We start from the raw sequence: 16053 nt of genomic DNA, 5'->3' as shown, positions 1-16053 counted from the left end.
ATTCAGTTTACTTCCTTTTATAGCTCCGTACTTGGCCGCTAGTCACATAGTACAACGTAATATAATTTTTTAACCAATAAAAATGCTACTGGGTAATTTGAATTATAAAAAATCTGGAATATAGAGGTCTCACCGGAACCTAGACAGCCACGCGAGATTACGTCATCTTGACAAGGAAATATTAGACCAAGATGGATTTTTTTAGAGCCAGGACTCAAAAGATCTATCAAGTCACGTCTCGGTAACCTTCAAAACCAGCTTTAAAAGCTAAAAAAACAATGTGATTCCTATGGAATTATCATGCAAACTCACAGTTATTTAAGGATTCGGCCTTTTCCTTACATGCAAGCAGGTTAGGTTAGCTTAACTGAGCTAAACTAAACACGCTAGGTTACCTTATTTGACGAACCAACATGTGTAAGTATGTTATTGTGTGTGTGCACACGTGTGTGTGCACACGTGTGTGTGTGTGTGTCCCAGTGGATTTTGGAAAAATCTAGCTTATCTCTCTATGACTTCTGAAAAAACCTGGTAATTTATCTTAAAATATTGCCTCGTTGGCGTGAATTGCCAGGGAACATCGCGGTCTAACAATGAAATAGCAAGTTTCCGCTTTTCAAATAAAAACAAGGTCATTTTAAGCTTATAAAGTTTTTTAAGGGAAAAGGATAGAAAACCTTTAGCAGCAATAATGTGCGCCAGAGGGTATTATCAGGCTGGTACTTTTCCCATGCCGACATCAATTGCAAGGAGTCATCAGTAGAAACATAATTGGGGTTTTTTATTAAGTTTAAATGATCAATTCTAGTGTAAACGGGAATTTTGTAGAGAAATGTTTGAAAACCCTTAGGCGTGATAATGTGCGCAAGAAGGTGTCGGGTGTCATCTGTAGTTCGCCGTGGTGACATGAATTGCCATGGGGGGCATCACGTTAGAGGGAAGGAATGGGTTACTAAAACAAAAACAATTGGATTTGAAGCATATTTTATAATGAAAATATCCGAAAAATGTCTTGGCAATGACGAGGGTGCCAGAGGGTGTTGTGTGCTATCCATAGTTTGCCATTGGGGCGTGAGTTTCTTTAGACTAACATGTTCTACAGCTTAAAGTTAAGCTGGAGGGTATTAAAAGAATTTTTAAGAAGGAGGGGGACTGAGATATAACACTCAATCAAGGAAACGGGGCATTTCATCAAAGTCTCAAAAATATCTCAATGTGGATTAAATTTAAATCTGACGAGATTATGCGAAATACGAAGAAAATTTTATTCAAATGTTTGCTTGTCAACAAGATCCGCATATTCTTGGCTTAAAGAAACGAGGCAATTTCATTAAAACATCAGGGGGTGTTTTCATTAAATCATCAGGGTGATTTTTTTCATTAATTTCTTACTTAGACTTAGACTTGGGTCCTCCCCAGCCTGAGGGCGCATAAGGCAGCAACAGTGGTTCGCCACGACGACCTGTCCTGAGCCTTCGACCAAAGCTCCTCGATCGAAGACCTCGCCAGCTTCGCCTCCTTCTCTAACATCCTGCCAACTGTCATTTTGGGTCTCCCTGACTTGCGGAGGCCGGGGGGTATCCAACACCATATGTCATGAGGTAGCCTTCCATCACCCATTCGCACCATGTGCCCCCAATACATCCATCGTCGCTTTCTAATGGTATCAAAGATGGGGGTATGATTTGTTATGGTATAAATCTCATCATTTCTTATTCTCTCAGTCCAATGTATATTCAAAATATATCTTAGGCAGTTATTATCGAATGCCCATAGTCGTTTTCCTAGTTGCGCAGTGATACTCCAAGTTTCACAACCATATGTAAGGACGGAGAGGACATTGCTATTATAAATTCTGAGTTTTAGCTTCTGGGAATATTTACTATTTCTCCAAACATTTCTGAGACAATTGAAGGCAGAGCCAGCCAATGCTATTCGGCACAAAATTTCTCTTTCAGGACTGGCATCTTGCGTAAGAATGCTGCCTAGATATTTGAACTCTCTCACTACTTGAATTTCCTCATTGTTGACCAAAAGTCCCTCAGCTAAGTCAGGAATGACTGCATTTGACATTGATTTAGTCTTGTTAGCGTTTATGGAGAGTCCAACAGCATTTGCCACACGCTCAAGTTCATTTATATTGTGTTGTATATCTTCTGATTCGTGAGCAAAGAGTGCAATATCGTCCGCAAAAACACCATCATGGAGGGTTCTTAGTGGGTTTAATTGTAGACCCCCACTGAAGCTACATCCACGAAGCACAAAATCTATGACTATGGCAAATAACAGTGGCGATAGAATGCAGCCCTGCCTTACACCCGACTGAACGGTAAACCAGTCCGTTAGGCCACCCTCGGTTTGTACTGCACACTTAATATCGAGGTAAAGCGCTTTAATTATATTTACAATTTTAATCGGGATCCCGTAATGTATTAAGATTTTCCACATGGTCTCGCGGTGTATCGAGTCGAAGGCCTTGAGAAAGTCAATAAATACTACGAGTAATTGAACCTGCCATTCTTTAGATTCTTCGAGCAGGATTCTCAGGCTAAATATTAGGTCACAACACGATCTGTTTTGGCGGAATCCATGTTGTTCATCTCTCAGAACTTTCTCCACTTTACTTTGAATTCTACTGAGAATAATTTGGCACAAAACCTTGCTGCCTACTGATTGTAAAGCGATGCCTATCCAATTGTCACATTTAGTCTTTTGTCCTTTTTTGAAGAGTTTTATAATTACTGCCTTTGACCATTCACTCGGGACTTTTTCATCTTCCCAAATACGTGATAAAAGTTCAAACATGGGCACTGCTAGGGCGCTTCTACCACATTTCAACAGTTGTGGGGGTATGCCATCGTTACCGGCTGCCTTTCCGTTTTTCAAAGTCATTAGAGCATCTTTTACTTCACTCAGCAAGAGAGGTCCGGTATATATTCCAAGATCAAACAGTGTTTCTTCAGGGATATTTAAAAAAGTCGTGGGAGGCACGTGATTTAATACCTCTGGTGAAATGTTCCATCCAACGTCGGTTTATGTCATCCGTCTGGGTTAATAAGATGCCTTCTTTGTTTTCAACTTGGGTTGAAGAAGCCTTCGAAATACCCGCAAGCTCCTTCGTTATAGCGTACACAGTACGACTATCTCCTCGCCTGGCGGCTACTTCAGCCTGATCAGCCATAGTTTCGAGGAACACCCTCTTATCATTCCTTGTCCGTGTTTTGACTTGTTTATTGAGACGCTTATACTGCGCTTTTAAATCATCAAGATATTCTCTAGTGCATGTCCTATTATGCTCATGTCTATCTACGAGAATTTTGGCTTCTGCCCTTTGATCAATGATATCCCAGGTACTTTCAGATATCCACTGCTTTTTCTTCTTCCTGCTATATCCCACAACTTCTTGTGCCACTTCTTTCAGGGACTCGACGATCTTTTCCCATTGATTATCAATTGACAACTCGTCCCTTAGCATGGAAAATTTATTTGACAAAGTAGATGTATACTTTTGTAATACATAAGGGTCCTGTAGCTTTCTTACATTAAACCTTTTTACTGACCGCTGGGGCTTTATGACAGTTTTCAGTTTCAGCTTAAACTTAGCAACAACAAGTTGATGGTCGGAATAGCAGTCGGCACCTCGAAAGGTCCTAACATCCTCTAAACAACGTCGCCTGTGCTTGGCAATTAAAATATGGTCTATTTCATTTCTTGTTACACCATCAGACGAGTTCCAAGTATATTTATGTATTTGTTTATGAGGGAACCATGATGCGCCGACGATAAGTTCATGAGTCGAACAAAAGTCAATTAAACGTACGCCATTATCATTGATTTCCCCAAGTCCATGCCTACCAAGGATAGCTGGGGCATAGGAGGCATCACTTCCAACTTTAGCGTTAAAGTCCCCACACAAAGTCACAATATCATGCCGATGCGCTTTAGCAACAACATTTGACAACACGCGATAAAAATCATCCTTTCTCTGATCAACGGTATCATTGGTTGGGGCATACACAACAATAACTGTCAATTTGGCCTGAGAAGTGGCAAAGCGAGCAGGATTCGCTGCTCGAGAAGCCTGAGAAGGATTCGCTCGTTAATAGGTTCCCAGTCCACTAGGCATTTTTTGGCCCGACTACTTAATGCCATTCCAACACCTGCCTCTTTTCTAGTTTCAAGTCCAGAATACAAAATATGGTATGTTTCACTATTCAAAGTACCAAAACCGGTAAGTCTGGTCTCAGAGAGTCCAGCAATGTCAATACGGAACTTATCAAGGGTCCTCATAACACTGTTGAGTTTTCCTGGCTGTGTTTCTTGATTAACTGTTCTAACATTCCAGTATCCAATACGAAAACACTCGGTCGTTTTCAAGAATCCTGTCCGGGGGCGTGCGTTAGTCATCATCAAAGAAGAAGTCAATCCGAGGCTATCTATTACTGTTTCTTGAGTAATCAGTTTTACGGTGGTGGGTTACTAGCCCTCCGACCAACCCTCACCAACCCTCCTCCTTCTTCCAGGCTTGGGACTGGCTGTTTAACAGGCGGAGTTTAAGTTTCATTAATTTCATTTTCATTAAAACATCAGGGAGATTTTTTCGAGGGAGCGGGACTGAAATCTAGCGCTTAACTAAAAAAAAGAGACATTTTCGTAAAAAGCACTCAAAAGTATCTCTTCATATGAGTTAAATTTAACTCTAAGGAGATTATGCGAAATACGAAGAAGAATATTATGCAAGTGTGCGCTTGTCAACCAGGAATGCATATTCTTGGAATGCATATTCTTAAAATCTGGGGAAGTGTTACAAAAATTTCAACGAAAGGGGAATCAAATCTAACACTCGGCTAAAAAAGGGGCATTTTCAATAAAAGTTCTCAAAAATGTCTCTTAATGTGGGTTAAATTTACCCCTAACGAGATTATGCGAAATACGATGAAAAACATTGTTCAAACCTGCAATTATCAACCAGTAATGCATACTATTGGTTCAAAGAAACAAGGCATTTTCATTAAAACCTCGGGAGGTGTTAAAATATTTTTTTCGACGGAGGGGGACTGAAATTTAACACTGAGGCAGAAAAACATAGAGCATTTTCATTAAACGCTCTCAAAAATATCTCTTAATGTGGGTTAGATATATCTCTACCGAAACTTTGAGAAATACAAGGAAGAATATTATTCTCTCAAAAATAAAAAATTCTCTCAAAAAGCTCTCAAAAATATATGTTAATGTGGCTTAAATTTACCTCTAACGAAAATATACAAAATAAGAAAAAGAATACTATTCAAAATACGCTTGTCAACCAGGAATGTATAGTCTTGACTCAAAGAAAGAAAGCATTTTCAATAAGACCTCAGAAGGTGTTAAAGTAATTTTATTGACGGAGGGGGACTGAAATCTACCACCAAAACAAAGAAACGGAGCATTTTCATTAAAAGCTCTCAAAAATATCTCTTAATCTGGGTTAAAATCTCTAACGAGATTATGTGCAATACGAAGAATAATATTATTCAAATGTACGCTTGTTAACCAGGAATGCATAGTCTTAGCTCAAAGAAACGAGGCGTTTTCATTAGAATATCTCAGCAATATCTCCTAATATGGCTGGAATTTACCTCTAATAGCAACCCACCCCTTGGAATTGTTTGGTAGGGCCCCTGCCTTTGCTTAATGCACGCTTGTTTTTTGGCTTATATTTTATATTACATAAGCTTTTTTCACGTTTTGATTTTCCGCTTGTTGAGTTTTAATTGCTTTCTTCTGTGATTTCAAAATTTTTATAAAGTTTTTTTTATTAGTAAACTTGTAAGTTTAATAAAAAGTATGTCTTTTAGACATCTTGTTCCAGGAAAAAAGTTTAATATGTTTCACGATTGTAATTTAAGCACCTTGTAGCCTATGTACACTGGTTTCCTCGTTCAAGATTGCCCCTAATATAAGATCAAAATTCAGTGTAGTGAAGAGAAAAAGTAAGACTTTTGATCGTAAATGAAGGCGTACCATATTTTAGCCATAATGATACTTTCTCTTTATTTTATCCCTGATAGGACATTCAAGTTCCAATAGAGTAAAAAACTTTATTACTAAAAATGCACTAAGAACAATCCCCAATATTAACTGGTAGTAACCTCTATAGCATTATTTAAAAAGCAGGTGAACATCAAATGTAACCAATCTCTAGTAATCGATTTTCCGTCATGCGTGTGAATCATTGCAGACATAGAAACACGCAATCCATAGATTTTTCGAAAGGTTTACATTAGAGTATTCCCCAAACATTAATTTTAGGGTGGCTTTACTGCTCCAACTATCCAACACTCCATTGCGTGGAAGGGATATCTCTTTCAAATCCTGATGCAGACAAAAAATCTTTCGAATATAAGTTCCCTCAGAAAAAACGTCTAAATAGAAAACGAAATTTCAAAGAAAAAACGCCTGGAAGAAAATTGAAATCCTAAAAAATCTATTAAAGTATTATATAACATTCCACGTGTGTTTCATCATTACGTAGCATCCCACACGTGTGCCCAATACAGCTAAAAGCAAGGATTCCCCGTGGGCCCTGAAGCAACATGTCACACGATATTGAGTCATCTTTAACACTGGTAAACATTCCCTACTGCATAAAAACTTAATAAATCTTGAACAAAAAAATTGAAGAAAAATCTCTTAAAAATGTCTTGAAATGTCTATAAGAAACATCTTGAAAATGTCTTGAGAAGCATCTTGAAGAAAAAATGTCTTAAAATTTCTTGAAAGACGTCTTGAAGAAAAATATCTTAAAAAACATCGTGTAACGCCTTGACAGGGAAATTGGATACTAGGGCCCAGGAGGAGTAGGATGCTAGGGCCCGGTTGAAATTGGGTGCTAGGGCTTCCCCTTGGAATTGAATGCTAGGGCCTCCGGTTGATTAGGCTGCTAGGGGATCCCGAATGGAAAAGATTGCTAGGATAGTTCAGGGATCCTCCCTGTAAAATCGGTGGCTAAGGTACCGATGGAACTGCTCGCTAGGGCCCCACATTGGAATTGACGGCTAGGGCTCCCCTGTTGGGATTGATTCCTAGGTCCCCTCCAGTTGGAATTGGAGGCTAGGGCTCCGGTTGAATTGGCTGCTAACCCCCCTCTCCTAATGAAAATGGTTGTTAGAGGCCCGGCGTCTTGAAGGTTCCCCACTAACGGCCCCTGAAGGTTTTCCTGGCCCTCATGGTTTTTTTAAACAAGTAAAGAAAATACTCTCTATTATGTAACGACACCTGCATCTCTTAGAAAATATTCCTTATTACGTAACAAGAACCTGCATCTTGAAGAAAATTAATAGTACCCGTGTCTTGAGGGATCGCTGTTAAACTTCTTCATCATCTTAAATCATTAAGGAAGAAAAGAGTAGTGGCTATGGGCATCTTTAGACCTCAAGAGGCCTCACTATTAAAGTGAGAGCAAGATGAAGCTTCTGACAATATTAGCCTAAAGACATTCAAACATGCAAATTAGCGTAAATCTACAAATACGAAACCCCCTGCAAAAAATCCAGGAATGTTTGGGACCGCGGACAACAAAAAGACGGAAACGCGTATATATTTTCATTATAAAATAAATAAGAATTTCTAACAAAAGAAAGAAGTATCCTTTTTACAGAAACTGTACCAAACGCCTACTAATGACCTAGTCCACTTAAATTATTGTCCAATATCAAGAAAAGAGGAAACCAGAGCAGTATCCACAGAAAGAAGCTATCCTAGCCTCTTTTTATTTTGAGGGGAGGGAGGCAAACACTGCAGATTGTGCCAAAGCACTGCCTCGTTTTTTAAAAAATCCCTCCCGTTCGCCCAAAAAAATTAAAATGAACTATAGTATCAAGAGATTGTGTAGTAATTGTAAAATCAGAATTGAATTGAACTTTCCGAATGCCCCAAGTTCTCATTCCTTTTTATTTCTGAACTACTCGAAACAAGTCGTAGAAGTCCAAAAAATCACTTTCGCTGGCGAGTGTCAGCAGGTTACCAAATCGCTCTTCATCAAGTTTTCACCAAAATAAGGTTGCTAAATACTCATTCTCCCTTACCTGATGTCAGAGGCATAGTCTGCTATTTGGAATGCTTTCAATACTAAACTATGATCTCTGTTTCATCGCATGTCCTATTTCTAAGAAAGGACTGAATAGTAAGAAAAACAACTTTTCCATGACATTTCCACGTTTCAGAACAGGCGTATGCTGCTATGGGTCAGAATACAGCTGTGCTCTATAGCTCAGAGCTTCTTTGACCCCTCCCCCAGATTTTTTTTCTTCACTCAATGTTTTGATTCCAAAAAAGCTCAAATGAAATAACAAAAGAAGAATCAGAGTTGCAATCTCCTTTGCATAATCTGTTTAATCATGATTTACTTCATCATAATAATAATCATAATGAACTGCTGCAAGTAAGAGAATATGCTCGTTAAGAAATAATTATCTTAAATATGCCACTGCCTACTCGGTTGCGTCTTCCCATGACGAAGCGCCGGCAATAAATCGGCACTGAGTTGGAATCTTTTTGGAACGGAACATTTTTAAACAATGCAGGTCTTTCTGGAAGTGTTTTAAGAGGAGCGAAAAAGGTCAATCAGGCTGAGGTTTCCTGCTGGATACTTGGGTTTTACTTTCGCTGTTTACTTGGGATGGAAATATGAGTTTTCCTAGGAATTCAAAAGATGATTTTTCAGTTGACTAACAACCAGCTTGTCAAATCGAACGCTTTGGTTTTAGTTGACAAGAAATATAAATAGATAGGGGCTTTACTCCAACTTGATGTAAATTTATACCATTCGGTTTAGATATTTTTCCATCAGGTAAAATCGAAGAGTAGCTTTGATTGTAGCAGTCAATTTGGAGAAACATCTCGTCGATGTAGATTAGAATTGTGTAGATTATATCAGTGCATCGGACAAAACAAAAGTTTCTGTCAATGTTCCAAGTCTTTCCGATTAAGACTGTATGTAATGTTAATTCGTAGGGGCAGAATAAGGGGAGCTAAGCCCCTTCCCTAGCTTAATAGGTTTAATTAGTCCTCCAAATTCCGTAAGAGAAAAAAAAATTATAAAGTTTGGTTGCTTCGCGGCAGACATTTTTCAAAATTAACTCTAAAGTATATATTTTTCACATTTTTACCTGTAGAAATAACACGAGTTTCACTAAGCAGATATCCTTAATAAGATTGCAAAGATTGTGATTAAAAGTATTTTTAGTGCTTTCAAAAGAGCTATTTATTCTAAGTAAATGGCTTTTGTCATTCAGGGGTCATTCTTAAAGAATTGGAACAAAATTCAAACTTTAGCGTAAGGAACAAGGAATTGACGAGGGGACGAAACCCCTTATGTATGTAGTAATTTCTGTTCGTTTTAATTTTGAATGTTACTCCATAATTTCAGTTGAAAAAACTTGTTTTTCTTCAATGAAAATGTCTTCAACTTCATGAAAAGTCCTCCTTGGAAAGATCTTCCCATGTAAGCGCTCCTCCCACCCCAAAAGAAAAAAAATTCCCTCTGAAAACGTATGTAAACTTCCTAATAGCTAATACTATAATTGCAGCCTTTCCCCCAGGCACTGTTGGGGATTAAGTCGTCCTCGGAGACATAGTTATTAGATTTTTCAACTATGCTGAAGAAAATGGTAATCTCAAAATTTTCATCCGGCGACTTTGGGAACAAATGAGTGTAGGAGGGGGCTTAGTTGCCCTACAATTTTTTTGGTCATCTGGAAAGAGCACTAGAACTTTTATTCTCCGTTCAAATGAGCCCTCTCGTGACATTCTAGGATCACTGGGTGGATACGATCACCCCTGAAAAAAAACAAAAACAAACACACATCCGTGATCTTTCTTCTGGCAAAAGAAAATACAGAATTCCACACCATCGCAGATAGGAGCTTGAAACCTCTACAGTAGGGTTCTCTGATATGCTTAATCTTATAGTGTGATTTTCATTACGATTCTATGATTTTTAAGGGGTATTTCCCCCCTTTTTCGAAAACAAGGCAAATTTTCTCAGGCTCTTAACGTTTGATGGTTAAGACTTAACTTGATGAAATACATATATTTAAAATCAGCGTAAATCTGATTCTTTTGATGCATCTATTGGCATCAAAAACTGGGTCGCTCCTTACTTACAGTTCGTTGCCACGAAGTGTTTGATTGATTTACACACGAAAACTTCAAAAAATGCATCACATTTTTTCCCATGCACTTTGTAACGTTTTTCTGAGCCCGACAAAAAAAATTGGAAGGGTTCAAACCAGGTAACCCCCTCCCATAGATACGGCCTTACTGTAAGCAACTTTAGTGAGCAATCTGAAAACCTAAAACTTTCTAAACTTCAACTAGTGCAGTCTGGTAACCTAGAAAAAAAAATATACTACAGTATTTTTACCAAAACCGCTTGGTACTATCTATCCAGTATAAAACAAAACTGAACGCTTTGGCTTTAAACTTTTTGAGTAACAGCAAAAATTATATTGCCTATTAATGCTACCGCATACTTATATTTCCGTTTCTTAGAGGCATGATCAGGAAGCAGGGACCCACATCAGATTCTAATTTAATAGACATATTACCAGTCACGTAGCAATGCTTGCCAACAGGGTTGTCAGAAGTATCCTATTTGTGTCAAATTAAAATTTTTAAAAGCCTTTAATTTCAGTATGACTTCTACTTCTAGGACTTCTTCTTAAGTCTAGCATAGAAAATAATATAAGAGTCCCTTTAGTGGGGTTTTATAGGATCTAATTCCATCGTTTCCTCCGCTGAAGGATTTTGAGACTGATGACTAAATCAGTTTCATAAATCCTGGTAATGTCATTTCGTCCAAATGTATCGGTGAAAAAAAAAAGAGAAAAAAAAAACGAAATCGAGTCCCGAAGAACGAAAAGAAAATCGATCCTTGGATCTCTTTATGGTCACTCACCTATGTTTTATACATAGCTCAGATATTACATTTCATTTGAAGAACACTAGTTTCCACAAGACATATAATCTAAGCCTTTTAAGCTAGATGGGAAAAGGATGTAAGAGATGTGGAACAATCACCTTAATTCATAAGTACTTAAAGCTCCATGGAGTTAAAGTTACGCATGTTCCATAAAGTATAAGCTCGCACTACAATACCCCATCTTTATTTATCTTGTATTAAGATACATCTTTATTTTCTTGTAATTCTTATAGGCCCATAACGGTAGCTTGTACTTTTAGCAAGCTTTTTGAACACCTCCTACTACCTTATATCACTAAGCTTGCTCTAAATGATGAAAATCAATTTGGTTTTAGATCTGAGCTAGGCTGTCAGCATGCTCACCGCGCTTTGACTTCTTTATTAAAAGATGCCCATCGCACTCGTCGCGTACTTCATTTCACAACCCTAGACTTGTCTAAAGCATTTGACAGTATTTGTTATATTCAAGCATGGACAGCATTATGCCAGAGAGGAGTAACTCCGTCGGTAATTCACGTGCTTCGTTTTTGGTACTCGCACTCTTAACTTCGCCTTAAGTCATTAGATAATTCTTATTTTGGTCATATCCCTGTTCATTGCAGTGTAAGACAAGGGGGAGTTCTTTCACTGTATATTTTTAATGCTTGTATTGAAAATGTATTATCAAAAATATCGACTACATGCCTACTAGGACCATCTGATATCTCATATCTGGCTTATGCGGATGACCTTCTTCTAACTAGTCAAACTGAGTCTGGTCTTGCCCGTCCAGTGAAGTCAGTTACTTCTGCTTTCCGTGATATCGGCTTGTACCTAAATATTGACAAGTGCGAGTTTCTTGTTTTCAACGGTAATAATTGTTCAGAATCACTATACTGCGATGGTTTTAGTATTCCCCGTGTTAAATCGTTTCGTTGGCTTGGTATAACAGTTTGCGATTCTATGAATTCTCTCCGGTCTCGCGCTGTCAAAGATATTAGTGATAAGCTGAGGCTCGGTTACTCTAAGATTGTAGCAAATCGTGGACACTATAGGAGAAGAGCGCTAACTTGGCTTTACTTAAATTTTTTTGATCATTCTGTGCTCTTCTGTTCTGGTACTAGGCCACTTCTGTTGACCGGTGATCTAAAACGTATTCGCATAAATTATTACCGGTACTGCAAATTTCTTTTATACCTACCTCGTTCTTACCGGAATATAAAACTGGTTAAAAAGTATTGTGCGACAGATATTATTGGTGCTTTCGAAAAATTATCTGCGAAGCTAGCTATTGAAGCGCTTTATAGGCTAGGATGTTTTCATCGCCTTATCCGTCTTTTTTCTGTATGTGATAAAATTTGTTTCTTTTGTATTACTTTTGCTGTTTTTCTTTTGTATTTTACTCCACTTAACCTCTGTTTTGTGAAGTGGGTGATAAATAAATTATTATTATTATTATCTATACTGATGCCAAAAGAGTGCCGTAAACCCTTTGTTTGTAAAATACCTGCAGGTATAGGGATAGGTACACATAAACCCCACTGACAAAGGGATAGGAGAAGAGGGGTCAAATTAAAACAAATCCACTTTAGAGAAGTATCATTCTAATTTTCGATTTAGCACCAATGTCAGGCGGGTAATTCCCTGACTGATATAAAATAGGAAGTTGGATGAAATTAACTATTACCTTCCTTATGTGTACCCATGTGTGCCTCCTTTAGTCAATATACTGAGCATGTCTGAACCAAGGTCAATTTAATATTATTTGGCGCATTCCAATTTGTGTGCATCCTGAAAAAGAAACCAAATAATATGTATACATATACATATATATGTGTATATATATATATATATATATATGTTATACATACATATAACACAGAAATAACCAGTCCCAATTCCAAGCCGTTTTTTGCTACCCGGCTCCTTGGGGGCACATTTATCTTTGGACTGTTTTAACTAAATACGTATCACAAATTTTGAGCCGATGTTTACACTTTAATACTTATTGAATTTTAGCATACTATATGCGAAGATAAATTTGAAGACCACACTGCCTTTCCATGACGAAAGTAAAACAGTTCAAAATAGGGATGAAATCTTTTTATTGACAGTGCTACTACTACTACTACTAATAATAATAATAACTCACTGCAGCAGAAAGCCGCCTGAGGCCAACACAACTACGCACGCCCCTCCTCCAACCTAATCTATTTAAAGCCTCCCTCTTTACAGCCTCCCAGGAAGTTCTCATTTCCTTTAAATCTTTATTTATGACATCCTCCCAACCCAAACAAGGACGACCTGCTTTCCGTGTAGCCCCAGACGGTTGGCCAAAAAGGACAATCTTCGGTAATCTGTCATCCTTCATCCGTAGAACGTGGCCTAGCCATCTCAAACTTTCTTTCATTATAGCCCCAGAAAGCGGAATTGAACCTCACTTTTCACACAATCTACTGTTTGAAATACGGTCAGTCAGCCGGGTACCCAGAACAATCCGTAGACAATTTCTCCGGAAAACATCTAACAGTGAATAGATATAAAATTATTTAACTGGATATTTCGAACACATATACAGTGTTCATCATCAGCAGTAAAACTAGTTTTACTGCTGATGATGAATGCTGTATATGTGTTCGAAATATCCAGTTAAATAATTTTATATCTATTCACTGTCAATAAAAAGGTTGCATCCCTATTTTGAACTGTTTTACTTACTATATGCGAACGAGTCAAAACCATGTTTATGCCAGCTAGCAACTAATACACTGCCTTGGGGCTTAAAATCAAGCTAGAATCATCCGAATTGTGTCTCTGAAATCAAGAGTCAAAGTAGAGCAGACTCAAGCCAAAACTGACAAAAAAACATCTGTTTATTGCAGAAGCTAAGAAAAGTACAATACGCGCTTTTTCATGAAGTCTTCTATGACCAGAAAACAAGGAAGAAGACAAGGAAGCTGCAACTGTCTTCTTAGAACAAAATTAGACTTCTACAGGTCAGGCTCTTCAAGTTTTATTTCACCTAACTCAGCTACTTTCATGATAGCAAAAAGTCACCTTATAAAGAAAAAATTAATATCTTGCACCATTGCTGGTAAATGAATGGTTTTTATGGCACTTGATATTTACCAAGTGCCTTATCATAGCAATCGCGGTTTCTGTCCGTCTGTCTGTCTGTCGGTCCTGGTTTTGCTAGTTCGAGCACTTCCGGGTAAGCTAGGACAATGAAAGTTGGCAGGCATATTAGGACCAGACCAGATTGAATTAGAAAAAGCCACTTCCCAGATTCGACCATCTGGGAGGGGGGCAGGAAGGAGTGGTAATCGTGAAAATTGAGGTATGTTTATCTTATGAACGGTTTTCAGATCTTGATGAAACTTGATATATAGAAAGATAGCATGTCTCAAATGCTCCATTTTTAATTTGGATTGGATCCAGGAACATTGGGGGTGGAGGGGGGAAACGGAAATCTTAGAAACCGGAAATCTTGGAAAACACTTAAAGAGTAGAGAGATCGGGATGAAACTTGATGGGAAGAATAAGCACAAGTTCTAGATACATGATTAACCTAACTGGACCAGATCCGATCTCTTCGGGGAAGTTGGGGGGATTTCTAGTGCTTTGGTGAGTTCGAGAATAAGCACAAAATCTAGATGTGTGATTGACTTAACTGAATCGGATCCGTTCTCTCGTCACAAGTGCCATAGAGTTCCAAGCTCTTGTTATACATTAATTGGCTAAAAGACAAAACAGAATACTTTACGGATTTTCTTTCAGTGCTCTTCCCAAATATAATAATCATTTCTTTTGTAATCGTATCCCCCCGGTAACATATAGATCGGAAAGTGCATTGAAGGGCAAATCAAATGGAAAGATAATGGATAATTTATCTGGCATTTAGCTTTCGGCTTATTATGCTAATTTCAAATATATAGTTTCACTAATTTTAGTCTTACCCATCAAAGATTGAAAGCAGAAGCGTAATTTTCTATAGAGCAGGAGGGGGCAAGTGTCCCCCATTCCATGGTTTGCCCCCCCCCCCCCGACGCCAGTTCGCCCCATCTGAAATTTAATTTCTTCCAAAATCTTGTCAAAACTTACATATATTACACGTACCATATATTTATTTGTACCATACGGTACAAGGGGTGTTGGAATTACCCTGAAAAAACAAGAATTCTGGATATATCTGACATGTCGGACTTACCCATACAGGATAAATTCTGACACAGGGGTCAGATTTACCTCGTGAATACAATATATATATATATATATATATATATATATATATATATATATATATATATATATATATATATATATATATATATATATATATATATATATATATATATATATATATATATATATATATATATATATATATATATATATATATATATATATTGTAATTTTTTTTGGTTTTATGAGTAGTTTTGACTTTATTCATTTATCTTGAATTGTTTTATCACTCTTTTATTTAACATTTTGTATTAATTTATTATAGTATTTTTAATTTATATCATTAATTTGTATATATATATATATATATATATATATATATATATATATATATATATATATATATATATATATATATATATATATATATATATATATATATATATATATATATATATGTTTATAAATTGTTTTTTAAAAGTGAATTGACAATTTGGCTATTATTTTAGTCCTGTGTTTCGTTTCTCCCAAAAAGGAGAAATTTATTCTCCAAAAGTAGCTGTCTACAAGCATGCTATGGATAACTTTATTTTATTAAAGAAAGGAGCAGAATGAGTGTCTTTTTCTTGTATTTTATGTTCCTATCATACAAAATATATTTTAGAAGAAGGGAAGCATCATTGAAGGACTAAATATAAATTTATTTGTTTATGAAAGTCCCAAAAAGTTGCCTCTCCCTTTTTCTTCTTTGTCTTTTCTACTATGATGGTATACACACCTGTTTTTGCATCTGTTTTTTTACACACTTCAGGAAGTCAAATGTAACCATTCTCATTGGTTTTCAGTTAACAGGAGATTTAATTGCTTATCAGTGCACAGGCGTAGCCATTAAAAAATTCTCCTGTGATGTTTATAATCTTGTTGGAAGC

At 37.1% G+C, this 16053-nt stretch overlaps 1 protein-coding gene across 5 annotated transcripts in view; it reads right to left on the bottom strand.

The window, feature by feature from the left end:
• Positions 1-16053, bottom strand: part of LOC136037045 (zinc finger protein 184-like) — a 52599-nt gene that overhangs the window by 29880 nt on the left and 6666 nt on the right. For all 5 annotated transcript variants that reach the window (XM_065719463.1, XM_065719465.1, XM_065719466.1 and 2 more), the window contains exon 2: positions 12630-12733. Coding sequence is in view for 2 of the 5 variants with exons in the window: in XM_065719465.1 (XP_065575537.1) it covers positions 12630-12648 (19 nt within the window). In the remaining 3 variants the exon portion in view is untranslated. The remainder of the gene's footprint in view (positions 1-12629; positions 12734-16053) is intronic.

The sequence above is a fragment of the Artemia franciscana genome, chromosome 16, assembly GCF_032884065.1.
Source record: "Artemia franciscana chromosome 16, ASM3288406v1, whole genome shotgun sequence".
Taxonomy (NCBI): domain Eukaryota; kingdom Metazoa; phylum Arthropoda; class Branchiopoda; order Anostraca; family Artemiidae; genus Artemia; species Artemia franciscana.
This window is presented reverse-complemented; position numbering and strand designations above follow the sequence as displayed.